The sequence below is a fragment of the Myotis yumanensis genome, unplaced genomic scaffold (assembly GCF_028538775.1).
Source record: "Myotis yumanensis isolate MYYU_CA2020_CCGP unplaced genomic scaffold, mMyoYum1.0.hap1 SCAF_17, whole genome shotgun sequence".
Classification (NCBI taxonomy): Eukaryota; Metazoa; Chordata; class Mammalia; order Chiroptera; family Vespertilionidae; genus Myotis; species Myotis yumanensis.
The window spans coordinates 22,345,999-22,373,985 of record NW_027223768.1 but is presented as its reverse complement, the minus strand read 5'-3'; the positions used below and the strand labels follow the sequence as shown (position 1 = coordinate 22,373,985).

Sequence of the window (27,987 nt, the reverse complement as noted above, 5' to 3'; positions counted from 1 at the left end):
AAGAAATCAGAAAAAAAAGTGTATCTGGGAGATTTTGAGAGTAGAAAGTTTAAAGGATTTTGGCCAAAAAAAAAAAAAAACAACCCCAAAAAACAACTCACCACAACCCATAAAAATCTAACAGTATCTCTGCCTCATTTCAGTTTAACCAGGGGTTTTATTTCTGACTCACGTTCTCTCCTTTTGTTGTTTATCTTTTTCATTCTCTGACAGGTCCCTTCTTTCTTGGCTTCCTGGTGGTGGCTTTTGTTTTGCTAAACTCAGCTCAAAGCTACTATTCCTCTCCAGCACAGCAAGTTCCCCAAAATCCAGCGCTGGAAGCCTTCCTGGCTCAGTTCAGCCAGCTGAAGGACACCTTTCCGGGCCAGAGCGCTTTTCTGTGGCAGAGAGGACGCAAGTTTCTCCAGAAGCACCTCAACGCTTCACACCCCACCGAGCCGGCCACCATCATCTTCACAGCAGCTCGAGAGGGAAGGGAGACCCTGCGGTGCCTCAGCCATCGCGTGGCGGACGCCTACACCTCTTCCCAGAAGGTCTCTGCCATTCAGATCGACGGGGCGGGAAGAACCTTGCAGGACAGTGACACGGTCAAGCTACTGGTGGACATGGAACTGAGCTCTGGGTTCGAGGATGGCAGGAAGGCCGCCGTGGTGCACCGCTTCGAGTCCCTCCCCGCAGGCTCCACCTTGATCTTCTACAAGTACTGCGACCACGAGAACGCGGCCTTCAAGGACGTGGCCCTCGTCCTGACCGTCCTCCTCGAGGAGGACACGCTGGCCGCCAGTGTGGGCCCCAGGGAGACGGAAGAGAAAGTGCGAGATTTGCTCTGGGCCCGGTTTACCAACGCGGACACTCCCAGCTCCTTCAACCACATGGACTCGGACAAGCTGAGCGGGCTGTGGAGCCGCATTTCGCACCTGGTGCTGCCCGTCCAGCCCGTGCGGGCCATCGAGGAGCAGGGCTGCCGGCTCTGAGCCAGGCGGGCAGCGGCGGTGGGAGGGAGGGGTCTATTAAAGGCAGTTTAAAGGCCTTCCCTGTCTGTGGGAGGAATGTGAGGAAATCGCCTGAAAAGTACAAGTGGGCTTATTTTAGGAAAAAATCGTTTATTTTTTACTTTTGGTAAAATTTTTCTAATCTAAGCTTGACAAAGCTAAAAGCTGACCTGACTTTTTTTTTTCTTTGCTTTTCAAGCAAATCAGGTTTGAAATAGATAACAGATAGGGTGTGTGTGTGTGTGTGTGTGTGTGTGTGTGTGTATATATATATATATAAAACAGGATTTTTTTAAAATCTAAAAATATAGCAGCAGAATTATTGCACAGGAAAATAATTTTCTCAGAGTAACGACAGAGTGATTTTTGTTTTCTTAAGACTCTAAAAACCCTTTAGAATCGTGTTTGGACTAAAGCAATTACAGTTATGAAGCAAGATAATTTAAACAAATTTCTATCATGTTAAAGATTTAAAAAACTTACTTTAATAGCTTTATTGTGGAATTACATTTTACAGTAATTTGCACTGTTGAATAGTATAAAAAAGGAAATTTGTATTCAGATATCTAATTACTATATGTAAGGCACTGTGTCTTTTTTCTGTTAGTGAGCTGAGGTAAAAGCAGTTATACTCAAGAAATAGTCTTAAAAATTGGAAACAATGGGGAATTGGTTATAATCATTGGGAATGAAGAAATTCTAATTGGCTGTATCGTTACTTCAGCTTTTAAAAATTATTTAGAGCAAGATTTTACGCTGTGTCTACTCCCCCCCAGGATTAGAGCAGTTCTGTTTTGACTTTTTCATTGGGATTCTTCATAAGATTTAATTGGAACAGAGAGTTCCACTGATAATGAAGTTTGAAAACCACAATTCAGGAAACATCTTAGAAGATAGTAAATGCATAGAAAAGAAAAAAAGAATGTATTAAAATTCCTGAGTACGAAGAGGACAAAATATAGGTATCTTGTACAGACATGCTTTTTATGAAAGTTAAAGACTTATCAATGAACAGTAGACTGTTTAAAGTAACATTTACTAGCATATTTCTGATGCTTTTGTTAATTTCTGTTAATCATAATTTCTGTCTCCCCTGAATGGAATTTTACAATTGTCTACAGTATGAGTGTCCTTTATGGTCATAACTTGACCATACTGCTTACTTGTTAAGCAGTGATAGAACATTCTATACTGCACCTCATTTCTTTATCTGCCAGTTAGAAGTGCCATTAGGTTAACAGTTAGAGAAATGGAAGAGGTGTGGATGTAGTGAGAGGAAGCAACATGGTGGATAGTTTTTAAGAGGTTCTAATGGTCAATGTTAATTCTTGGCCGTGTTCTGTGACTGTAGAAAGATTGAGACAGTATTTATGGAGACAGGAGTTTTTTGTTTTGCATTTCAGCTCGGAAAGCAGAACTCTAGTAAATGGCTTTGACCTAAGGAAGGGTGTCCCATGACACAGCAGTCCTTATCCCAGGCTCCTGGTCTATTTCAACTACTGGAATGTTTCAACCAGGATTTGGCCTCTCTGTTGCTATGAGAACAGAGAAGTCATGGGATTAAAGTTTGGAAGGAGTTTGGAAACTGTAGGAAGATGTAGGTATGTTTCTTAATACCTAAAACTCAATCATAAAGACATGGGGGGGGGGGGGGGGAATCTATTTGAAAATATCCGTCACAGGAAACATGGATAAATCTATTCTAACCAAGGCCCACCTGTGCTCAGTTGAGGTAGAGGCATACTAATACCTAAAGGAACTATTTTCATTTGGGACTTCTTGAGGGAATCTTCCAATAGAGTTGAGGCAAGACCTGCCTGAATAAAAAGTTAAAGCAAAGTGATTATAATATCTATCCAATATACACTCAGAGGAAAGTGAAGAGAGGTCTATATGCCATATTCACATTTTTTTCTGTATTTCTAGAGCTCAGATGCTAGCATTCCAGCCCATAAACCAATGGTGCCTTGTAGAGCTGTGACGCTGGCCAGCTGACCTGGCTCCCTCAGGTCTATGAAGAACCAGTGTGAAGTGTGCATGTCTAATACATCAGTGACTCAGATCATAGTTGAAACAAAGATTCTTTTTTTCTGCACTCAGTTGAATATGGTTTTTCATCATTTCTTATGGATATAATTTAGAAAAGGAAATTTCTTTTTTAATATATATTTTATTGATTCTTTACAGAGAGGAAGGGAGAGGAATAGAGAGTTAGAAACATCAATCAGCTGCCTCCTGCACACCCCCTACTGGGTATGTGCCCGGAACCAAGGTACATGCCCTTGACCGGAATCGAACCTGGGACCCTTGAGTCCGCAGGCCGACGCTCTATCCACTGAGCCAAACCGGTTAGGGCTAGAAAAGGAATTTCAAAGTCATAACTTCTTTTTGCTGTTTAGCCTTTGTTAAAAAAAACACCACTCTTCCATATATAAGTGCAATCAACTGAACTGTTGTCAATTTTCTATTACTTCAGAAATCATTTTAAAAAGAAGCAGTATATTAACTCTGGGTCTTTGAAAAAAGTGATTATTTTTAAAGCATAAAACTATATTTTTAAATGAACAAATAAAATTTATTATCTAATAGACTCAGGTTAATTTCTACTCGATTGTTTCTATTTTTTTACATTTTTCAAGTTTCCAAATTTTCTTTTGTGTGTCTAGTAGTTCATCTTTCATTACTATAATAGATAGTTTGCTTATTTGACTTAGAACAATGACTTGTGGGCACATGACACCGTACCTAATACCCAAACATCACCGTTTAATTATCACAGAACAAATCTCATTACATTATATATGAACATAAACCACTTTTTGATTGACATCAGAATTCTAGAAGCAACTGGTGGAATCAGAAATCGTCTCTGAACTTGAGTTTTTTTCCTCCTGAGGGATAGTTTGTAAGGGTTGGCAGAGAAGTTCGGGGGGGGGGGCGGGGGGTTGATCATATCATTAAAGGTGATAATGACATTGTTTCTATTTTTTAAATCAATAAAATAATTTAACTGTGTTTCATTTGAAAGCCTCCAAGTTTATGGGCATCTGGTAAGGCTCAGATGCCTGTGGCCCGTCGTCCCTCAGCGAAGGGCCCCACTGAACAGTGCTAGCTGCTGAGGTGGCTTTGACCCTTTCAGTTTTTAACTGTTTGATTAATATTTTTATCTGCTAAAGACAGGCAGTATAATGAGCATGACATTAAGAAATAACCAACCAATACAGCACGTGAAAGTGATAGTTCAGCAACATGAATTTCACCAGGACCGAATTGGCATATTTTTTATGCAGCATATCCAGGTGTTGAGCACTTCGAGAACTAATGTTAACACGAAAATGTAATTCTTATACCTGATTAGGGTTATCATTTGATGGGAATGAAGCTTATATGCATGCAGCTTATTTCAAATAGCAACATGAAAACTTTTTATCATTTGAAAATAAAACAATTATAAAAATAAACCAGTACATCTTTCTAAAGTGCTCTATATATCATTTTATAAAAGCAGTTTTTAATCTGTTTTTCAAGTTGACTGTGTATTTAAACATCAGTATTCATTTTCATATTTGGTTTACCAATCTGAGTTTTCATTTTGAGATTTGTTGTAAAGTCATAATGGTTTTATTTTTCAAAATTGTATCTTGAACACTGTGTCTCACTGTTTATAGGTGTCTTTATATATGTATTTTGAATATTATTGATTTCAAATACTTTAATCATAATCCATGAAATACAAAAAGATTATTTTAAAATTTTTCTAAAGGTGTCCATGAAATTATCAAATACTGAGCCTCAGAGTCACATACCTGTGGATATTTGCAAAAAAGATGTTACCAATTCTAGGCAGAGCTATAAGATATCCATGTTAAACAGTGTCTCCAGATGACGTTAATCTAGGCCTTATTCCTGTTTGTTAACAGTAGGTGTCAGGTTGTGGCCTAAATTTGCTTCAATGACACTGAGACTGGGCTCTTGAAACTCGTTTCTAATAAACTGCCCTGTCACAACGAGGGCCTGGCTTCCCTACCTGTTTTTAAAAATACATACGTAAACTAAGGAGGAGCCCGAGCACATAGCCAGCATCCTCTAATCTGCAAATAATCTGTAAAGGTAAGTGATTTAGTCTTCAGCGACTTCCCTGCCGGTACTGCCTGCAGTATCTATTTCAGCTTGTAAAAATCCAGAGATCGGTTTCTGTCCTGGGAAATGACCGCCCACTTTCCTCACTGAGGCTCAGAAACTAAATTTGCTGTTGGCTAAGAGCACTCACCGGAATGAAAGGATGCTTTGGACTTGGGAAGCAGCAGGCCGAGAAACATCACGGCAGGGTAGAGTTGGCAAGACGTTAGGCGCAGCGATCTCGAGCGTCCTTTCCCCGAGCCCACGCTGAGCCGCTGCCTCCTCAGCACGAAGCTTAGGCAGCTGCTCCTCGTTGATCAGATGAAACGAAATGTAAACCTACTCGCCATTCCTGTCATCAAATAAAGAAGAGCACGCTGACTTTCAAACAACTGCATTTTGCTTTTTCTCTACTTAAAAAGAAGGAGCTGTGCCCGTGTTCGTGTCGAGGGTCTGGGTGTGCCCCTTCACTCCTCGCTGTGACTGCTTTTGCATTTGTTTCTTACGGATGTTGAAGAATGTGCCTTATTCAAATCAGTCGTCTGGTTTTACCAAAAATAAAGTTCCTTGCTTTTCCTCAGTTGACTGATTCTTGATTATATCTCCAAAAATAGCAAGTTTATAGAGATGGGCATGTGGTCATCAATGGAAAGAAAGAAAATTGCCCTCATTTGGCAAATTCAAGAACCGAAGAGCCCTGTGTGGAGTGGTGACCTCGTGGCCAAGAGAAGGATGCAGGGCACCTGCGCCTGGAACCTGCCGTTCTCATTGGGCTTCTCCGGTGCTAGTCCTCCTAACGAGGCTTTTGGCTTTGGGGTTGTTAGCTAGAGCCTGGAAAGGGCTCCCAACCTGGGGTGTGCTGATAGGAAATGCGTTCAGTTGCATGTGGGGAGTGGGAGAATCCAGACAGTGCTGACAGTTTCTGCCTTAGGAGAATCAGAGCAGAAGCCCTGCAATACCCATCTCGGCCCCTTTCCCCCTTCTGGCTTTCTACCCCCACTATTCTATCCTCAACTAAAAGCAACAACCTACTGACATAGTTCACAGAAGAGCTTTCTACCAAATCTGAATTCGACTTTGAAAACCTGATTTATTTTTTGCAGTTTAGAATAATAGGCCTGTATGTTTGGAGAAAGAATTCAGGGGATGCTGTTAGCAGGGTCAGGCCTCTGCCTTGATTTTAGGATGTTTAGTTAGACCCAGAACACACATCCTCTCAGGAGAGTAGTCCTTTGTTAAGAATAAGGATGCAATTCCCACTGGCTAGGAAACCTCTGGCCCTAGGGAAAACCCAGCCCAGGAGGGTGCATGGGTATCAGGATGGGGTGGAGTGCAGCGGGGACTGGCATGTACCTGCAGGAGAGCTCCATGTTCCTCCAGGTGGTCAGGTGTCTGTGGCCAGGGCCGGTGAGCCTCGTCCTCTTCTCTGGAGACCTGGAGGGAAGGCGATCTCAGGTGCCCAGTGTGAGGCAGCTACCAAGTCTCTGGGCACTAGCTGCTGTGAAGACCCAACTGTCCTGCCCACTGGGGGCGGGGGGCTGGGGGGGGGAGCTGCATCGCCACCCCTCAACTCCTGTGTTTCGGGCTCCTTGCTGGTGGTGTGTGTGTGTGTGTGTGTGTGTGTGTGTGTAGAACAGGGGTGAGGGGTGGGGTGGTTGATGACAGGAAACAGGAAGGATGGGAGCCAAGTGCTGCCCTTGGGGCCTGGGCAAATCTTCCCCCAGGGACCAGCCACCCTTGGAAGAGGACTCACCTGTGATGCTGGGGTCTTCTGGAGAGAGGGGTGCTGGACTGTGCAGCCAGGCTGTCCGCTGCCCACCCAGCTGCAGTCAGGGCTCTGGGTGGTCCGAGGTGGGGAGAGCATCTCGCTTTCTCTCTCACACACACACTCCTGGACACACATGCAGACCCACGTCCCCCCCTCCCACCCCCTGAATCTCCCTCTCGCACACAAAGCTGTTTCCTGGTTCTCTGGCCCTCACCCCCACTGCTCCTCCCTCTGCTGGGGTCAGAGCTGAGGGTCTGGTTTTCAAAGTCTCTTCTCATCCTGAGGAGCCCCATCCTTGGCAGGCAGGGCTGCATCTACCTGCAAGTCCCCTTACCCACAGCAACATGAGCTGGGACTGAGGCAATGGGGCGGGATGGCAGGACACATGGTGTGTGTGTGTGTGGGAGGGGTGGGGGGTAGGGAGGAAGGGGGTGGCCAGACTTGTTAGCGTGGAAGCAGGAGGGGAAAGGAAGCTGGTGGTTGCCTTACATCCGTGTCCCGCCTCCCCCGGCAAAGAACGGAGGACCCTGTGGGATTTCTGTTTCAAACTCCTCATTTATTGACATTCACTTGGTTGTGACTCCAAGTTTTCAAAGACGCAGGAGAAGAACCCGCAGCAGGAGCAGTGGTGGAGAGAGGATGGCAGGAGGACAGGGTGCTCCCAGCCTCTCCTCTTCCTGTTTAGGGTGCAGCTTGGAAAGTGTCCAGATAGTGTCCCATCACAAAAAGTCAGTGCAGTAGAGTGGGGTGAGCCTCCTCCTGCCAGGCGAGGCCCTGGCGGCCACAGGGAGGCGGGCGGGCAATCTTGAGCCTGTGCCCGAGCAGCGTGGGGCTGCGTGTGGGAGAGCCAGCGCCCACCATCTCTCCAATGCCCCCAACACGTGTTCATTTGTGGGTTGACAGGATTTAGGCTGGGAAAGCTAAGGAGACAGGACTGCACACGATGGTTCTCACTTGGGGACCCTAATAGATCAGGGGTAAGAGGTGGGTGACCATTGACCAGGTTGTTTTGATTTCTGTGAAGGCAAGAGGTAAGATGACACTGGTTTGTTTTGGTGGGGGGGGGGGGGGCGGGGGTTGGAGGGACAGCCCTTGCTCAGGGTGATTGGCAATGGAATTCCAGGGCAGCAAGGCACTGGGCTGGTTGTCAGGATGCGGCAGGGCTGCCAGGCCCAGCTACTCATGTCAAGGGGGTGCACTTGATGCGGCAGGGCTGCCAGGCCCAGCTACTCATGTCAAGGGGGTGCACTTGACGCGGTCAGGGCTGGCGGAGGCATGGGGGATGTGAAAGCTGCTGTCCTAAGCTGGTCCCTCTGGTCTCATCACACCCACCTAGGGCTGCCTCCTGGTATAAGAGAAATGGTGCCGTCTGAGATCTCTCATGGGAGAGTCAAACGTGTGCTTTTCACATACAGTTCGAAATGCTTTGCCTGCTAACCCCATGTCTGACTGTGGTCTTCCACCCCTTAGCACGTGTCCTGCTCACAGGATCAGGCAGTTGGCAAGTGTGTCCAGCTCCTGTGAGGACTGGGGCGAGAGAGTGTGGCTGGCTGGCAGACCTTGGCAGGCAGTCCTCCAAGGGCCCTCGGTGTCCATCTGGGCAAGTCTCAGTCCCCTGGAGGAAATGGGGTCTCAGAGAAGATAAGTGACTGGTTCTGGAGCTAATGAGTGACCACAGGGTGGCTCGGCCGAGGTCCTCTGGTTCTCAACCCAGTGAGCCTTGCAGATGGAGATGCAGGGTGACCCGGGCCTGAACGGTGATGCAAAGGTGTGGTGAATTCTCCCCGCCTCCCCTCCCCTGGCTGCAGCCCGTCCTTTCTCAAATACAGAATCACTATTTCAGCAGAGGGGCCAGCTCCTTTCCTGCCCCTCCCTCTGCAGCATTCAGTGACTCCGGAGTGGGTGGGAGTTGGTTATGCTTTCAGAGGGGGTGCAGCCCCTCCTTACTGCAGAGGCAACTGGAAAACTCATCGGATGCATTCACTCCAACGGAATGAGGCCAAGGCTGAGTTAGAAGTGGGAAGTGGGAGTTGGACTCGGGCTAGAGTGTGAGAGCCATGAGAAAGCCCTCACCCGGAGACTGGGGGTCGGGCAGCGGAGGGAGGGCAGCAAGCAGAACCCAGCTGCTAAGTCAGATCCCTCTGGTCCTCAGGCGCTGGCCCTGGTGGAACCAGCAGTCTGGCTCTACTGTGTCGTGGCTGCATGAGGGGCTTACAGGGCAGCAGCGTCCCCGGGGAGGCGCCTTGGCCTCTTCCTGCAGCAGCCACCTCACTGCTGTGGGGCCTGGTCACCTTGAGCACCCTCTGCTCATGCAGCCTGGGGGTCAGGGTTTCCCTTCTAGTTGCTACATCGAGACCCTTCCACTCCGCGGCTCCTGGAGGCAGCAAAGCCTGGTGCTGGCGGTGACAGGTGTGTGTGCACACACCAGAGAAGGCACACGCCCCGCGGGACTGTACCCACACACACCGCTCGCTGTGGGGGACCACGGCCCCGGAGACCGTCGGCAGGACCTCACTGGCTAAGCTACTCGAACTCTAGTGACAACTCTTGAGAAGGATCTCAGTGAGGCAGCTGGTTCCCGAAGCAAAGCAAGGATGTGGGGGGAGGCAAGGTTAGACAGTCGCTTTTAGGTACATTCCTCACAGCAACCTGATGCCTTCAAAGCCAACTCAACGTATCCACAAGGAAGGGTGCAGTCACAGCTGTGCTGTGGGCAGGAATCAACAGCTATATTTGAGCAGTTACAGGCTTTGCAGTCTCTGACAACCGAAAAGACAAAACTAGATTGTGAACTGGCTTTTGGATTTGTTTTAGCAAGCAAGTCCTGAAGCGGTCCCTTTAACACCATCCCCTTCCTTCTCAAATTCTGCGGGTTTGCTGTGCCCTGGCCCCCTGCCCTGTGGCCCCCTTCTTTCACCCCCCAAGGATGCTGGAGGCCTGCAGACCTTCGCACAGCTTTCCTTCCTCTCACAAGACTGGCAAAGCCGGGGGTGGGGGTGGGGAAGGAGAGGGCCTGGGGTGCTGGAGTTGGCCCGGGGAACGAGGAACGTCCCAACAGAGAACCCGGTACAGCTGCCATCCAAGCACCCCATGGCTTCAATCCTGGGGAGCCTCCCGCTGCGGGGCAGGAAAAGACAAGGAAACGGAGACACTCCTGTGGGGTGTTGGGAGGCAGCCTCGGGCCCAGTGCCCCTGACGGAGCGGCGTGTGGGTGTGTGTGGGTATGTGTGGGGGTTCGGGGTGAGAGGGGTTACACGTCTGTACTAATAGCCCTTGGATTAGTGAAAGCCTCGCGGGCAGAGCCTGGCCACGTCACCGGGTAACTCTGGGGTGCTGCCAGCTGGAGGGACGGGAGGCCCCCCTCCTTGTAGTATGTGGGAGCGAAGGAGAACCTCTCGCTTCCACCCCCATTGGGCACCATGTCGGCTGTCCGTATGTAAAAGGGGGAGCTGTATGGGGAGCAGGTGGCGCAGTGGCCGGCTGCCACCCCACACGGCTGGCCGCAGGGCTCACTGGTGATGGGCGCCAGGCTGCCTCTGCCGTCCAGGGCTTGGGCGCTGCAGGCATTGCAGGGGGGGCCTCTGGAGGGGGTGGGCAGGTCGTGCTCCTCCTCCTCCTCCTCTGCATCCTCCTCTCCGCTCTTCTTGCAGCAGTAATACTGAGGGGAGAGGCGGAGGGCCCCCTCTGAGTGGCACAGGCAACCACAACCCTGCTCCACTGTTGATGAACTCAACCCCAGAGACCATGTTCCACAGGTATAGATCCCAGCCTTGCAAAACTTTCCCCTTTCCCTCCCCTGCTCCTAGTGTATTAACTCCAGGCCGTGGCTGGGGAGGCAGGGCAGCAGAGGGAGGGACATACAGTCATACTGAGGACAGGGCTGGGGGCCGCTGGGAGCAGCTGTCAGAGTCCCCCCGGATGGTGCCCTTCCCACCACTCCGGACGTCTCAGCCCCGGGGAGACATAGCACAGTGAGCTCTCTGGGTGCTCCCTTCTGACCGCCCTCCAACTCCCAGCCCCCTTGACTTGTACTTCCCACAGCCCACAGCTCTGGCCCTTGTCACCCTGAAGTGGGCTCCAGGGTCGGCCCCCATAATGGGAAGTGGTTTGCTGGTGGCTCCTGGCCACGGCCCGGAACTGACCTGGAGCCGACAGTAGCACAGGACTGCGATGATGGAGAGGAGGATGACCGCAGCTAGGATTCCGCCAGTGATCACAACTGTTCCCGCTGTCATCCGCCCGATGCCCCATCCAACTCTGCAGAGAGATGCGTGGAGGTGAGGGCAGCCGCCATGAGCAGGGAGCCTTCCTGGAACTTCCTGCACAGCTGGAGCCAGGGAGGCCCCTCCACGCCCCTCCCCCCCCTCCACCCGCCTCCCCTGGGCCCAGGACACCTGGGGCTTCCTGACGACAGAGGCGACAGGGGCAACAGCCTCGCACTGGCTAGGGAGGATAGAGAGGAGGCCGAAAGCTAACTGAGGCATAATTCTGCTTCCTGTTTCTACCCAGTTTCAACCTCCTTTAATTCTTTTCCATCTCCTGTCTCCTATCCCCACACCCTCTTAAACTATACCCCTTCCCCGCACCCTGTGGCTCCAAGACACAAAGGAAAATAGCTTCTGTTTGCAATGCTCTAAGCCAGTGGTTCTCAACCTTGGCTGCACATTAGAATCACCTGGGAATCTTTTTAAAACCCTGATTTCTGGGCCTCATCCTCCGGAAATTCTGTTTCTTTGTTACTAATGTTGTGGCCCCACCCCATAACAAAGAAACAGAATTTCCGGAGGATGAGGCCCAGAAATCAGGGTTTTAAAAAGATTCCCAGGTGATTCTAATGTGCAGCCAAGGTTGAGAACCACTGCTCTAAGCACTCCCCTGGTTATCTCAGTTAATCCTCCACATAATCTTTGGGCTAGTTCTTTGTTTTTTGTTTTGTTCCATTGATTTTTAGGGAGAGTGGAAGAGAGAAGGAAAGACAGAGAGGAACTTCAATGTGAGAGAAACACATTGTTCGGCTGCCTCCTGCATGCCCCGACCAGGGCCCAGCCCAGGGAGGAGCCACAACGAAGGTACGTGCCCTTGATCAGAATGGAACCCTTTGGTCCATGGGCCACACTCTATCTACTGAGCCAAACCGGCTAGGGCTGGGCTGGTTCTTAATGATCTCTATTTCACAGGTGATGAACGAGGCTTTGATTGATTTAGCTGAGATCCCACCCAGCCTGGTTCACCCCAATAGCTATTCTCTCAACCACTGCCCTCCGAAGTCCAGACACCAGTGGTCTCTGAGCCCTTGATCCAGGTGGAGAAGACAGGATCTGAATCTCTAAAATTCTCCCCAATTCTGCCCTGGCTCAAACCCACACTCCTTTTGGGGGGAATCTCTCCTCTCTTTCCAACTCTGTGGAAAACAAGGGCCAGGTGAGCCTAGAGCAGTGGTTGACAAACTGCGGCTCTGGAGCCACGTGCGGCTCTTTGGCCCCTTGAGTGTGGCTTTTCCACAAAATACCGACTTCTGGGCATGGGCCACAAAGTTTCAATCGCTCTGTATGTGCGCCCGCACATGGTATTTTGTGGAAGAGCCACACTCAAGGGGCCAAAGAGCCGCATGTGGCTCGAGAGCCGCAGTTTGCTGACCACTGGCCTAGAGGAAGCAGGTAGGTGGCCTTCTGGCTCTGGGAAGGTTGTGGCAAGGCTGGGGAGACGGTCCTGGCTAATGTGGGTTCACGGGACAGAGGCCAGCTCAATGCAAGGCTGTCTGGCCTCAGGCCGACTCCCCTTGCAGGACACTGAATGGGATTTCCAAGTGTCCTGGCTTCACGGGGACCAAGGATGGTTGTGCCAACAGAGCAGGAGGGTGGAAGAATGACCGTGAGCACTTACGTTCAGTCAGGGAACGGTGACCTACAAGACAATAAAAGGGACAGAGATGTTGGAAGAAGAGTGTTACCCTGAAGAAGGCCCCACAGGTTAGCTTGGTCCCTGAGCTCCACCTCACCTCCCCCTGCTCCCCTCACTGTGTGCTCTATCGTCAGGAAGCCTACAGGCCCCAAGCCTGGGTCTCCAGCTCTGTCTCCAACTGCTAGTGGACAGACATCTTGCTCGGATGTCCCACTGGCAGGTCGAACTCAGGCTAAGTCATCACCCGCTCTCCACATGGAACCCCCTCCGACCTCTTTCTGTCAGTGGTTCACAGAGCTGCAATGGAGGCCCTTGCAGGTTGTTCGTTACTCAAAGGGCACGTGGGGGCGGGGCCACACATTGCACTCTGCTCAAGAAGCCACGTACCACGTACCACCATGCTGTGTTCACGTGGAGGAAGGGGCACCTTCTCTTCACCCAAAGACACCATCTGCTCCTCACCATGTGCTCCTGGGGCACAGCATGTACCCCAGCCCTACTTCTAATTCACTCAACCTGCTCACAGTGAGGGCTGTGGACCACGGCATGGGCGGCACCTGGGAGCCAGTTAGAAACACAGCATCTCAGGCCCCACCCCAGGCCCAAGGAGGCAGAATCTGCACTGTAACAAGGTCCCAGATGGTTAATTTGCATAGTAGAGTTTGACAAGGCCTCACATGTTCCCCTAGTTGCCCAGATGTTCAAATCCTCAAATTCTTCTAAGGCTCCCCTAGTCTTCTGTTGTTCATCAGTGAAGACACTTTGCATGTCATGCCTGCCCTAGTGCAATGGCCTCCTGATCTATTTCACTAGTTTGTCTCTGAGCAGCCCCCACTTTAGCCTTTCATCATGCTCTGATGCCCCTCTCTTCCTCCAGAGCCTTCCCACAATCACACTGCCTGCAGGGTACCTGGGCAGGAACTTTTAGACCAAACTTCAAAAGCTTTGTCCTGCCCCATCCCTGCATGCTCACCACCAATTCATGTCCCCCCTCCTCACCCCCAGGATCCCTCCTACACGAATCCTCTGCCCGTCAGGCAGGCCTCATTCTTAAGAAGCTTAAAGCCTGGGGATGAAATGACAACATAGCTTCCAATATGGTGTTTATAGCCTAGTGATGAAAAGACACTGACCACACCTTATGATCTGGTATAAGACACACAAAAGGAGACACACAGACCAAGGGCTGGGGGAATACAGAGGAGGGGCCACTAAGTACTCGGGGAAAGGCTACAAGGAAGGTATAAGCGTGAGCAGAATCCTAAAAGCTGAGTAGGAGCTTGTCCAGTAGACATGGTGGAGAGGGCAGGAGTGTGAAAGAACATGGGTGCTCCAGGACCTGTAAGGAACCTGGAAGGGCCTGGACAGGGACGGGGAGGCATGAAGCTGGACAGTCTATAAGCCAGGCAAGGGACTGAACTCTCGGAGATGATGGGGCTCCCAAAGGGCTTTCGGGAGGGGAGTGCATGACCTCGCTTTCTCCATCTATTTAAGTCCTGCCCATATTTGGAGGCTCTAGAAAGCCTCCCTGACTGCCCCACCGCGATGCACCCTTTCTGTGCTCCTCACAACGCCTTTCCATGTGCCACTCTTCAAACCCTGACTTGGTAGGACGCTTGTCAACATCGATGTGCGAACATCTTGACTCCTCTACTAAATTATGAGTCCTTTGGGATTAGGGTTGTGTTTTATATATTGTTTTGTATCTCCCTGCGCATTATACACAGTGCTTGGCACCAGCAACTCATCTGGTATAGTATTTCTGGCAGTTATGACTCTGATCCACCACCAGGGGGCAGCAAGTTGCACCTCTCAGCTCACATCCTATATACAGATGTGGTTCAAGACCAGTATAACTTTGTCCAGGTACATGGTGGTCCATGCTTCAAGGGTCCACTGGACATTTGATGTGGGATGAAGCTCAGCCTAGGGAGGATTTATGTACCTTCACATTTATGTACCACCGAGGGCCGCTTAAGAGACACAGGCCTGTGGAGTGAACTGAAGTTGGGGGAGGCAGCAGAGACCCACTCTGCTGAAAGTTCTGGCCTAGTCCCCTGGGGTGTGCCCAGCCTGTTAGGAGACAGGGGATTGTGATGCCTTATGAGAACAGTGCCCTCCCTCCTGCCCTCCATGCCTGGCCTCCCTTCTTTCAGTACCTTGAAGGCTATAGAGCAGAAATGATTGGGGGGGGGGGGGGGGGTAAAGATGGCAATGAAAGCAATCACGGGTGTGAAGGCCCATTCAAGACCCAATTTTACCACTTACCAGCCATCCGAGCCTGGAAACTGACCACCTTCCTCATTTGTAAAAGGGCAATTAACCAAAAACTCAGTTTACAGGTTGATTCTGAGCAAAAAATAAGATTCATGTCTGCGAGGGCCCCTTGTAAACGAAAAGATCCGTAGTTGTGGGGGAAAGGAAGACCTAGACATTTTGTGGCTGCTTAAGTCTGGCCTTACAATCATAAACCAAGAAGGCATGCAGTGAGCTAGCGAGGCCCCAGTCGGTTCCCCTGAGGGCCCAGAGCTAATGGTACAATTTAGCATTTAAATTTCCACATCCAGTGGCTCTCTATTACTTCAGATAGGCTAATTTTCTCTTTGTAACTATATGCAAATGATAACAATAACTCAGTACATCTAAATAGCACTCTACAGTTTACAACATGCTTTCATCTGTATCCTCTCCTATGACGGGCAGGCTCCAAGGCCCCAAATGAGCCCTATGTCCTGTGTACTCCTCTGCCCATCAGGCTAGGTGTGACCTGTGACCTCTTCCACCCAACACAATACAGTAAGGTGATGGGATGTCACTTCTGTGAATAGATTATATAAGATTCTGGCTTCCCCTTCTTGCTGGCCAACTTTCTCCCTTGCTGGTTTTGACACAGTAAGTTGCCATGTTGAGGAGCCCATGTGACAAGGAACTGAAGATTCTTCTGTCCTTCAGTCCACTGGACAGAAGGAATGGAGGCCCTCAAGCCAATGGCCCAAAAGGAACTGAATCATCCCATAAGTCAGAGTGGAAGTGGATCCTTCCTCAGTTGAGCTTACAAATGAAAATGCAACCCCAGTGGACACCTTGGATGCAGCCTCATTTCAGACCCTGAAGCAGTGGACCAGCGAGCCACGCCTGGAGTCCTGACCCACAGGAACTGTGAGATCATCAGTGCGTGTTGTTTTAAGCTGCTCAGTTTGTGGTAGTCTGTTATGTAGCAAAAGAGACCTAACACCTCTTTTGGACTGTACAAAAACTCCACACACGAGGGGAACCCAGGCCGTCACATGACTTGCCCGGTCATACGACAGCAAGAGTCTCAGTTAGGACCCAAGGATCCCTGCTGTGGAGTTTCCTTCATACCAGCCTCCTCCTGAGGACAGGAGAAAGAGGTCCCCTGTTTCCTCCCAGGGCCTCACAGATCTGGACAGAATGGATTTAGTGGGGGCCAACTCAGGGGCTGAGGGCAGCCAAAAAGGACAAACCTGTTGCCAACTAAATACCCCGAGGCTGCCCTCTGTGACCAGGACTCACTGGAGCTCCCTCCCCACCTACACTCCGCACGTTGTTTTTTGGGGTAGAGGGTTGGCCTGAGCCTCACACTTACCTGAAACACCTGGGGCAGCGATGACTCCGTCAAACAGGCTGAGCCTGAGGAGACAGTGGTTGGGGCTGCGTCATGGCCAAGGGCATCAGTCCCTGTTGGAGAAGAGAGGGGGAGGTCAGTGAGAGCTAGAGGGGAGGTCGAGAGGATAGACAGGCTCACTCTGGCACCAGGTTGTGACCCCAAGATTCTGGAGTGGATGTCCCCAAAAGGGCTTCCTTCTTGACTTCCGCAGCTGCCTTGGTTTCTGAGGTCCCCAGCCTAAGAACCCGAGGCCACGTTCTACCAGAGCCCTCTGCCCAGAGCAACAGCAGGGCGCTGGGCAGGAGTCCCTGCCTGTTCTTGGAAGTGAGGCTCCGTGGGTGAAGAGTTCTGCCTCATGCTTCCCTGGAGAATTCTGACCTGTCTGCTGGTGAGGTGTCCCTGTTGCCTGCACGGATGATACCTTTCTCAATGGCCCTGCATTCCTCTTTCCCATTCTCTCCTCCATTCTCCTCTGGGCCTGTCCACATTCCCGTAAGCTGCACACTCCTTTCCCTTTCTGTGATATCCTGGCACCCCTCGGGCCAGCATAGCCACTGGACCGTTGGATGAACAAGTCCGACAACATGACAAGATCATTATGTGACAACAAGATCATCATTCTGGCAAGCTCACAGAGGATGGAGGAGACAGGATCCAACGGAAACATTTAGAAACCCAGTGTAGACTAATTAGTGGGGTTCCTTCAAACCAAACATTTTTAAACATCCTCTCCACATTATTTAGAGGAGTATGAACCTTACACTGGGAATGGGGTGTGGGAGAAGAAGGACACTCTCTGGTGGTGATGCCCCATCCTGCTCACCGACCTAAGCAGGGCAGGTCCCAGTGGGTGTGTGCTTGATTGGGGAAGGAACCCAACCATTAACAGGATTGGCAAAGCCGCCTTCTTTGGGGACAGAGCAGGTCAGGAGCAGGGCTCCAGGAGGAGGCAGATGGTCACCTACAGAGTTGCCCCATCCCTGCCTTCACCTCCCTTCTAGATCTAGGCTTTAATACCGTCACCAGCCCCTGCCTTGGGTGTCCAAAAACTCAGGTTTTCTTTTCTCAAAGATGTTCTCACCCTCATTAAAATGGAAGCCATATGGAGCTGGATGCCAGAGCAGGACTCATCCTCCCTAAGTTTTGATTGAGTTGTGAGTTTGGGATGGGTCCCTCTTCCCGGGTTATGCGCAGAAGACTGGACATGGGAAGGTCAGAACATCTGTTTCAGGATCCATGAACCTTTCACTCCACTTTGTAAAATACAAATGGGTCAAAAACTTGGTGAGGAAGATTTCCTTCGCAAGAACTGTGGCTGAGCCACAAGGGAGGAGGGCTGTGGAGCTGGCCTGGGTGGCCATCTTGAGTCCTGTCCAACAGTGCCACCTAGAGACCTGAGAAGACCCCAGCCCATGAGGCTGGAGGTGACCTCCAGAGGCCCAGGTGCTGGGCAAGTTGTAAGGGACACCTGGGGTAAGGGAACTGCAGAAGAGGGGGGGCCCAGCAGGGAACCTCAAAAGAACCCACAAGAACATTCACAAAGGCAAGAGCCATCTTGAAGCATCTCCCTGGTCTCTTAGAATTTCCATTTCAATTCTGGCATTTAGACTGGCAGCTTGGGGGTGGGGTGTAAGAGGGAGTGTAGATAGCAGGTGGACATGGCCTGCCACCCCACCTGCTTCCAGACTGAAGCAGATCCAAAGTGGAGGAAAGAAGAAGCCTAATGCTGTCAAATTAGGAGTGGGTTTTTAAAAATATATATATTTTGCTCTGACTGGTTTGGCTCAGTGGATAGAGCATTGGCCTGCGAACTGAAGGGTCCAGGGTTTGATTCCAGTCAAGGGCATGCACCTTGGTTGCAGGCACATACCCAGTAGGGGGTGTGCAGGAGGCAGCTGATCGATGTTTCTCTTTCATCGATGTTTCTAACTCTCTATCCCTCTCCTTTCCTCTCTGTAAAAAATCAATAAAATATATTTTAAAATATATATATATTTTTATTGATTTCAGAGAGGAAGGGAGGAGGATAGAAACATCAATGATGAGAGAGAATTATTGATTGGCAGCCTCTTGCACGCCCCCTTATGGGGATCAAGCCCGCAACCCAGGTATGTGCCCTTGACCAGAATCAAACCTGGGACCCTTCAGTCTGCAGGCCGACGCTCTATCCACTGAACCAAACCGGCTAGAGCAGATTAGGAGTGCTTTGATTACTACTCATTTTGATATAATTTCTGAGTTGAGATGGCATCTGTAACTTGGAGTGCCTACCTATATATATAAAAGCCTAAGCTACCGAACTACTGGTCACTATGATGCACACTGACCACCAGGGGACAGATGCTCAACGCATAGGATCGGGCTCCCTTCTATCTGAATTGGGCCTGCAGGTATGGGGCTGAAACCGGCTATTTATCATCCCCCAAGGGGTCCCGTATTGCGAGAGGGCACAGGCCAGGCCGAAGGACCCCACGGATGCACGAATCCATGCACCAGGCCTCTAGTAAGACTATAAGAGTGGATGAAAAAGCAATCAGATTGGCCCAAGTTTTTATCTCAGGGCAGGGGAAGATTTCTCCCAGTAAAGCGATGGCCTGGCTGGCGTGGTTCAGTGGTTGAGCGTCGACCTATGAACCAGGAGGTCACAGTCAGATTCCTGGTCAGGGCGTATGCCCAGGTTGTGGGCTGGATCTCCAGTGTGGGGCATGCAGGAGGAAGCTGATCAATGATTCTCTTTCATCATTGATGTTTCTCTCTCTCTCTCCCTTTCTCTCTGGAATCAATAAAAATATATTTTAAAAAATAAAAGGATGCTTGAAGAAAACAAATCGAAGTTGCTTTTTGAGGACAAACCGTGCAATATGCTTGCTTAACATGCCAGTTATTTATAGAAAAATGATCCACAGAAATGGGAAAACTCTAAGAGAACTGGGTCAATATTTTTATTTTCTAGATGAAGAAACCAAGCTCAGAGAGCACAGGTGACTTGCTTAACCACACACAGCAAGATAGAGACAGAGCAGGACAGACACTGGGAGCGAAGCCAGAGCCCTACCGTTAAGGATGCTGCTCTCCTTCCAGAAGATCTGCACGTACTTCCCCAGGAACTAAGGTGTCCCCTAGAGTAGGGTTTCTCAAACTAGCTGATGGTAAGAATCACCGGAGCCATGTGTTAAAAAAAAAAAAAAAAGAGACTCCAGACTTCATAAAATAGCATCTCCAGGCAGGGGCCCCAGAATCTGTGCTTATAATAGGGCTGAGACTTATCATCTATCTGGTCCTTTGGGGAATGGTGCGGGGATAAAGGTCTCTGGGATGATTTCAGGCTGGAGGCCCAGGGATGGTGGGTGACCTTGCAGAGCCTGCAGCTCATAACAAGACTGGCACTGGATTCTGCGTCCTTGGGGTGAACGGGCCAGAAAGTAGCAGGAGAAGGGAAGAGAAGCAAAGGTACATGGGACCCTGTGAGGGATGGAGCCAATAAAGAGGTCAGGACAGGACCTTAGAGGCCATTCTTCTAGTGGAGGCTGGGCACATTAAAAGCCCTGAAAGAATGTGTTGGGAAGTAGGTTTCCCACTCTCTGCAGGCCGGGGTCTGTGATCTCTCTGAAGGGTCCCTGCCCTCAGTAACTTCATTGCGCTGAGGCAGGGTCACCTACCTCACTGCCTGGGTGAACGCAGGAAGGAAACGCCAGCCGCAGCTGGCACCAGCACATGTAATTAATGATGGCTGTCCCCTGCTCCCTGCCCGGCCCCCTTAGGAGCAGAGGTTAATTGAGTGGGGCATAAGCTCTGGCTGATCTCAATTTCTTCTGATGCAATTAAACCTTCTCCAATCATTTATTAGCTCATGAAATTGACACAGCAGGTTAGCAGCCCTGGGAAAGAAAAAGAGTTTTTTTTTCCTTGTTACCTATCTTCCTGGACAGCAAGCCTCAGGCAAGCCTGGCAGAGGGTAAGGGAGGAAGGGGCTCCTTTTACTTTGACTAGATGTATGGCCATTACCAAGCCCCAACCCCCAGGATGAAGGTGTGAGGAGTCAGTGGTCAGATTGCTTCCTTTGTCCCAGATGAGCAACTACAGCATTGAGGAGGCCTGTGCAGTTTGAGAAGGGGCCTAAGAAATATGAGGAACTTTTGCAAATCATCAAGGGGGAAAAAAGAGCCTCAGTATAATAATGGGCCATCGGCAGGTGGATTATAAAAGAGGAAACCCAGAGACTAACAAGAAAATGAAGTGATGCCCAAACTCAATAATAATCTGAAAAACACAAATTGAAACCAGAAAGAGCTATCACTCTACATAGGTAGGATTGGCAAAAATGAAGAAGCTGGATAAAGCCAAGTGTTGACACTGATGCAGGAATTTAGAGGCACTGCCAGTTAGGGTATAGCTAGGGCAGCTGTTGAGGGAGAGACTGGGTACTACTTGGTCATATTAAGTTCACACATACCCCATAAAACATCAATTCTACTTGTATGTCTATCCCTAAAATTTCTCAACACATTCATAAGGAGAAGTCAAAATAAAAAATGGAAGAGGAGATGTTACAAGTGATACCACAGAAATACAAAGGGTCATAAGAGTATACTATAAACGATTATATCCCAACAAATTGAACAATCTAGAAGAAATGGAGAAATTTATAGAAACATACAACCTACCAAGACTGAACCATGATGAAATACAAAATCTGAATAGATCAATAAGGAGACTGAATCTGTAATTAAAAACCTCCAACAGCCTGGCCAGCATGGCTCAGTGGTTAAGCGTCAACCTATGAACCAGGAGGTCAGGGTTTGATTACGGTCAGGGCACATGCCTGAGTTGCAGGCTCGATTCCCCAGTGCAAGGCCTGTAGGAGGCAGCTGATCAATGATTCTCTCTCATCATTGATGTTTCTCTCTCTCTCTCCCACTCCCTTCTTCTCTAAATCAGTAAAAATATATTTTAAAAAACACAAACAAACAAACAAATCCTCCCAACAAAGTCCAGGATCAGATGGCTTCACTAGTGAATTCTACCAAACATTCAAAAAAGAATACCAATCCTTCTCAAACTCTTCCAAAAAATAGAGTAGAAGGGAACTCTTCCAAACTCATTTTATGAGGCCAGCATTATCAACCAAAACCAGACAAGGATGCCACAAGATGGATGAGATGAAGCTGATGGGAGTAGATTGATGGTGAACCCCAACAATGATCCCTAACAGATGGCCAAAAGGACATCTAAAACAGTGGTTTTCCTACCAGAACTCTGGCATAATCCCAATATCAGAGGCACTGAACGCTGGGAAAGGAGCTGGCGTTGGGTCTTGAACTTGGGCCTTCAGACTACTAGCTGAGCCAGCTTCTCCCCCTACCATCTGAGCTGATGACTTGGGTGTTTGCTTGCAAGATAAAGCTCAAGTTCAAGGCTCTCTGGAGGTCTGTGCCATTTATTAGTTCTGTGACCCTGGACGGAGCTCTTAATTGCTTTTGAGTTTGTGTTCTCATCCTGCAAAATGTGGGTGGTGATATTACTTCATTATTGGTTGACTTTACCTTCCTCCTAGGGTGGGTGGGTAGACCAACAAAGATAATGTGACAGCACTTTGTCAACTTAAATCCTTCTGCAAATACAGTATTGAGTTTTTAGTCATTGCAGAACTGGTCCAGGATACTCTTTGTCTTTCCCTTTTAAGGGACACCTCGAGGCATACTTCCTCCTAGTTGGATAATCAGATGGAGGACTTGAGACCTGTATTGGTCTTCACGGGCTTTGACATGTACAGGGAGGCAATAGGGTCAGTGGAAGAGCAGGCTTCTCTGATGTCAAGGAAGCCCCTTTGGGAGGAGGTAAATGGGCTCTGAATGGTTAAAAAGTGCAGTCTGGGAGTAACAGTCTTATTTGAAACCAGAGGAATATCATTTGGATTTACCAAATATATGAACTGGTGTGTGGATGGTGGGAAGGAGGGAAGATTAGTCACTTTCAAAATGGTTCCCTTTTGTTTCCCTTAGCTGGAGAAGAAGTCTCTGCCTTGACTGGTCAGAGGCTGGAGGACTAGGAGTGGAAGGTCAGGCCTGCCACCAATTACACACATTGAGAGATGTGATCTGGGGGTATTTGACAAAACGACTTTTACAGAGAAAAATCCTGAGAAACACATCACTCTTATTTGCATAGCATTTTATAGCTTACAAAGCCTATAGGTTAATCCATTGTCTTCTAGAAGCTCTGATCTGGAGGACACATGGCCAGGAGTTCCCAAGCAGGCACCAGCTTCATCTGGGAGTTTTGTTACCATCCAGACCAATGGAATCAGAAGCTCTGCAGGTGGGAAGCTGTATGGCTAAACGCTCCCACAGGGCTTGGATTTGGGCACTGATCTCAACCAGGCTGACAACCACTGCCTCCCATGGTCTCTCTTCTGGGCCCTGCAGTGGGCTCCTGTCTCCAGTTCCTCTCTGCCCAGTCCCTTCAATCTGCCCCAGACTAAGTTCCCTAAAACACATCTCATCAGGCCCCAACCCTCCCTCCCTCCCTAACTCCCTCAGGGTAAAGGCTGGCGCTTAGGGGAGGGGGGGGGGCTCTGTAGAGTGAATATTTAGACCTCACTCTTACCACCCCCAACTTCTTGTGCAAAGCCCCTCTGTGAAGTGTTTCCTGATTTCACCCCAGGCTTGTAATAGGTGCTATGCATCTTCTATTGCCATTGCTCTCAGGTACACAGCTATTTGATTATAGACCCAAAAGAATGTAGGTTAGGGGCTGGGTCTTGTTCATTTCTGCATCGCACGTGTCAGGTCAGGACCAACACATGCTGCTAGAGGCTCTACAAACACTGAATGAATGAATGAATGAATGAATATAGGCATGCTTGCAAGTACCTTGAGCTGTCATTTATGTTCACTTTAGACCAAGCAAGTCTCAAGAACAGATGTGTTTAGGGTGAACACTCCTTGCTCAAAGGCCTACTAGAGCTTCTACATAGTTTACTGTATTTACCACAAATTAAAAGGAGCTTTGGCTAAAGAGATAGCCAAGGAGTTGGAAGACTCTGCTTTGGGTTTGATACCACTTATTTCATGACCACTAAATGTTTCTGAAATAATCTCATTTCCAACATTATTAATAATACTGTTTCTAAGTCAAAGGATGTCAAGGTTCGCCTAATGGACGTTATCTAATTCACCCTCCCATATTCCTTGGGAGGTCCCCCTCCCTTTTCCTGGCAGCCGGCTTCATGTGGCCAGTGTGCAGGCAGAGCTGGTGGCAGGGTGCCAGTGTGGGGCACAGGTGCCCTGCTCTCCCAGCCAGCCCATCCTCTGCCAGGCCCTGGAGAAAGGGCCCTGGTCAGGGACCCTTCACTAACCTGTGCCTGGTACTAGATCTACCTGGGAGGACCTGGGACCTTGGTGCTGTCTCTGTCACCCTCCTGCAGGTGAGGATCTCAGAAGAGCCTAGCTGAGGGTGGAAGGGAAGGAGCATCCACTGCAGGTTAAGCTCCTGGGGGTTCTGGGAGCTTCCGTGATGTGTGAAGAGGTGCTTAGTGGTGGTTTAGATTAGAAAAACATGACAGCTTTTATTAATCCACCAAATTGGTAGTCAGTTTGTTTCAAGGAAGTGAGGAAATGGCCACAAGCATACACTAGTGAAGTGTAACTAGGTTAAACCTTCTAGAACAGCGATTTTCAACCAGGGTGCTGCAAAATTTTTTTGCTTAATGGACTTAGCCTGGAATAGCCCAGCCAAGGCCTAAGAGCCCAATCTAGTCCCAAAGGGCTGACACTAGTCCGGAAGAGCCATGCCTCGCCCCTGGGACCCTAATCTAGTCCCGAATAGCCAAAGCCAGTGTCTGCTGCCAGAATTTTTAAAACATGGAATACCTGTCTATTAATTAGGGGCAATGACCTCTTTTTCCATAGATTGTTAATAAAAAATTACACCAGCCAACACAACAATAGCTGTCCAGTGTGAATATATCAAAATTATACCCTTTTTTAAATCAGATTAGCATAAGATACAACATATTTTTGGCATGCCGCAGAATTTTAATAATTAGTTTTTCTGTGCCAGGAAATGAAATAGGTTGAAAATCGCTTTGGTAGAAAGCTATGTGTCAATATGTACCAGTCTAAAAAATCAAGGACCCATCACATCCACTTCACATATTTATCCAAAAGAAGTAGTTACCACTGGACTGGCATGGGTGAACACAGACCTATGAACCAGCAGATCACGGTTCAATTCCCAGTTGGGGCACATGCCTGGGTTGCGGGCTTAATTCCCAGTGTGGAACGTGCAGGAGGCAGCTGATTTATGATTCTCTCTCATCACTGATGTTTCTATCTCTCTCTCTCTCTCCCTCCCTCTCTGAAATCAATGAAAATATATTTTAAAAAAAGAAGTAGTTACGGTTATCTGCAAACTCTAAGTCAATAATGTTCACTGCAGCATTACATATGAGTGACAGTCTGGAAGCAATCTAAATGCTTATCAGCAAGGGCAAAATTGAATACATTATGGTACATATAGAATACTATGGAAAAATAATATTAACATAAATACCGCTGAGGAAGCAGACTACAAAACAGCATTACTAAATGTCAGTCTTTAAACATGTTTTTGTAAAGAAAAATATATATACATAGAGCCCAGAGGGGGAAAAGCCTGGAATAATCTATAATAATAAAAGCATAATATGCTAATTAGACCAGATGTCCTTCCAGACGGCCTTCCAGACGAAGCCTGGGCTTCAAGGGAAGCCCGGTTCCTGGGTGCCTGCCAGCAGCAGAGGGAATCCCGGGTCCCAGGTGCCGGAGGAAAGGAAGGCCTACTCTTGCATGAATTTCGTGCATCGGGCCTCTAGTTGATTATAAATCTCAGAATATGGACACAACTCCTCTCCAATGCATCCTTCTCTGTACCAGTAGGTTTTGTCTCCCACAGGTAGCACCAGTGACATACCTGCGAATGAGCAGCCAACCCAAGCTGTACACGGCCCAAGGAGGACCCTATCAGCCTTTCCGTCGGGCATGTCTCTCACCTTCACTGTTCAGTTTTATAATAGCATCGGAGAGAAATTCCACACACACAATACCCAGCTTTATCTGGCTCGGAACAGGTATGCAAGTCAATGACACTGTGGTAGAAATCCTTGCCGATTAGGCTAGTATATTCTAAAATGCTAACAGATTTTCTGTAAGGGGTAGGACTATATGTCATTATTTGTCCATTTTGCTTTTCAATGTTTTCCAGGTTTTTACCTTTAACTCATATACCTTTTATACACTGTGAAGAAGTAATTGCTATGAAGAAAACCAAAACCAAACCAGGAGTCTGGCTGGGTCCCTGGGGCACACAGTCCCGCCAGAGGCTCGGCATTCCCAGGTGCACCCAGACGGCGCTGCAGAGTGAGCCTTTTGACCCCCAGTGCGATGTTCTCTCCTTTTGCCAAAGGAAAACCTCAGCTGGAAGATGTGGGTGTGGAGGAGGGGATGTGCTAGAGACTTCTCCCACTCCTGCTTTAGAAACGCCTATATTTATAGCCTGTGCAGTGACCTTTCTAGTCGACAGCAATTTATGGTTTCTTAATTGGTTTTCTTGAAACAGGCAGTGGTAACTTATGTCCCAGGCAAGGGAGGAGCAAATCCCACCAGAGACCTGGGTGAGGGTTGGGGGTGGATGGGGGGAGGTAGGGGTAGGATGGGTGAGGGGAGCAGGGAGGTAGCAGGAGAGGTTGGAAGTGGTCTCTTCACAGCCTCCCTGACACACTGAATTACTGTGACTTTCATCAATCTGGTGAATCACAGCAAGGAGATGTTGGAGAGGCTGGGCTCCAAATGAATAATTCTTGATGTTCTATATTTATTTGTCCTCCTACAGTGATGTCCATGGCCAACTTCTAAGGTTGGGTAGCTTTTTTCCCACATTTGGGACCACCTGCCTGGTAGCCAGGCAATGGAAGAGTCAGCTTGCCTGGCAGCATTGAAGGGACAGGGATGGGGAGGATTCAAGCCACTTGTTAAGCCACTGAAAGAAAATAATCACAGGAAGGGGACTGGAGGGAGTGCCCTACACCCCCAGCATCTAGCTTTTGTGCACTGTGATGTGGCTCCATTCTGGGCCATCTCCTACATAAAAGAATGAGACACAGCACCTTTTTTCTTTTTCTGGCATATAACAGGAATGCAGCAAAAGTATATTTTTCTCTCCAATTTTGTGTTTTGTGTGTGCAGGTGTTTTTGCCCTTCACAAGATAAGCCCCTCTAGGGACGATGCCACGGCATATTTTCTCTGGACTTGGGTATGTAGGTACAGTTGTCCCCTGAACAACACAGTTTGAACTGCGCAGGGCCACTTATTCACACATTGTTTTCAATAAATATGTACAGTACTGTAAATGCATTTTTCCTTATGATTTTCTTAATAATTTTTCTATAGCTTACTTTATTCTAAGAATACAGTATATAATGCATATAACATACAAAATTCGTGTTGATCCACTGTTTTTATTATTGATAAGGCTTCTGGTCAAGAGTAGGTTATTAGGAGTTAAGCATTTGGGGGAGTCATTTGGGGGAGTGGATTTTTTACTGTGTGGGGGATGAGGGTGGCACATCTAACCCCCATGATGTTCAAGCATCAACTGTATTTAGGACAATCCTGGACACAGAGTGTGAAGGGAAGTGCAGGAGGTTACACCAGAGGAATAGCTTTATTGTGCCAGGCACTGCGTTAACTGCAAATTTATTCATCCTCACAGCGGAGTCTATAACACAGACTTGTCTTTCTTTTCAAACCAGGCGAGAGTTTCTGGGATTAAAGTAACCTGCCCAGGTCACTAGGAAGCAGCATAGCTGGGATGTGGACTTAAGCAGCACAGCTTTGAGCCCCCCACACTTACCCCTCCACCCCTGCTCTCAAAGAGGAGGCCTGGACCTTCGGGGGTCGGGGGGAGAGGTGAGAGGGGAGGGCATGAGGACAAGTATAGCTGTGGCCAGGTCATTCTTAGAGAGGACAGGAGATTCTGGAAGACTACAGGTTCTGGGGGTATAGGACAAGCTTATCTTCAAATATAACCAACTCTGCCCAACCCTGAACAGCCCAGCCTTCCAGAAATCCTCCAGCCTGGGTCACTGTAGACCAGAGCCCACCTCCAGCTCGTGTGCAGATGGCAGGCCTCTCGGTGGGCCCAGAGGAGGCAGGAAGCTCACGTGCACGTCTCCCCTTAGGGACTTCTATTCCCAGTGTGTCCCCAAGGGTGAAGGTGGTCAGGGTTTGAGCAAACTCCGGAGCCAGGAGGTATCCTTAGGGAACTGTCCCTTAGAGCCCCGAGCCTAGCCCACCAGGAAGCACAATTAGGTTTTTATGTGCTCAATTGTAGAACATTTGGGAAGTTTAGAGAAGTGGCCGTCGCACACAGTGACTAAGGTTTCACATAGGCTTAGGATCAGTATCAATGTGACCTTGGGCAGCTTTTTAAACCTTTCTGTGTCCTGCTTTCCTCATAGATAAAATAAAATGATCTTTTCCTACTTCTTCTGTTGTTTCAATGGAATGTTGGGGGGGGGGGGGGGGTAGAAAACAGACAC

General features: G+C 48.8%; 2 protein-coding genes across 4 annotated transcripts in view; one reads left to right on the top strand and one right to left on the bottom strand.

Moving 5' to 3' along the window:
* The window catches only part of TOR1AIP2 (torsin 1A interacting protein 2), a 29,899-nt gene extending 24,208 nt beyond the window's left edge, over positions 1-5,691 (top strand). For all 3 annotated transcript variants that reach the window (XM_070396832.1, XM_070396831.1, XM_070396830.1), the window contains exon 5: positions 214-5,691. In XM_070396832.1, the coding sequence (XP_070252933.1) occupies positions 214-974 (761 nt within the window). In that variant the 3' untranslated portion in view covers positions 975-5,691. The remainder of the gene's footprint in view (positions 1-213) is intronic.
* A 1,735-nt stretch (positions 5,692-7,426) lies between these two features.
* LOC138995552 (protein FAM163A) overlaps positions 7,427-27,987 on the bottom strand; it is a 45,463-nt gene continuing 24,902 nt past the window's right edge. The window contains exons 2-5 of the mRNA XM_070396074.1: positions 16,388-16,479; positions 12,763-12,783; positions 11,022-11,136; positions 7,427-10,537 (exon numbers count right to left, since the gene is read on the bottom strand). Of these exons, the coding sequence (XP_070252175.1) occupies positions 10,130-10,537; positions 11,022-11,114 (501 nt within the window). The 5' untranslated portion in view covers positions 11,115-11,136; positions 12,763-12,783; positions 16,388-16,479 and the 3' untranslated portion in view covers positions 7,427-10,129. The remainder of the gene's footprint in view (positions 10,538-11,021; positions 11,137-12,762; positions 12,784-16,387; positions 16,480-27,987) is intronic.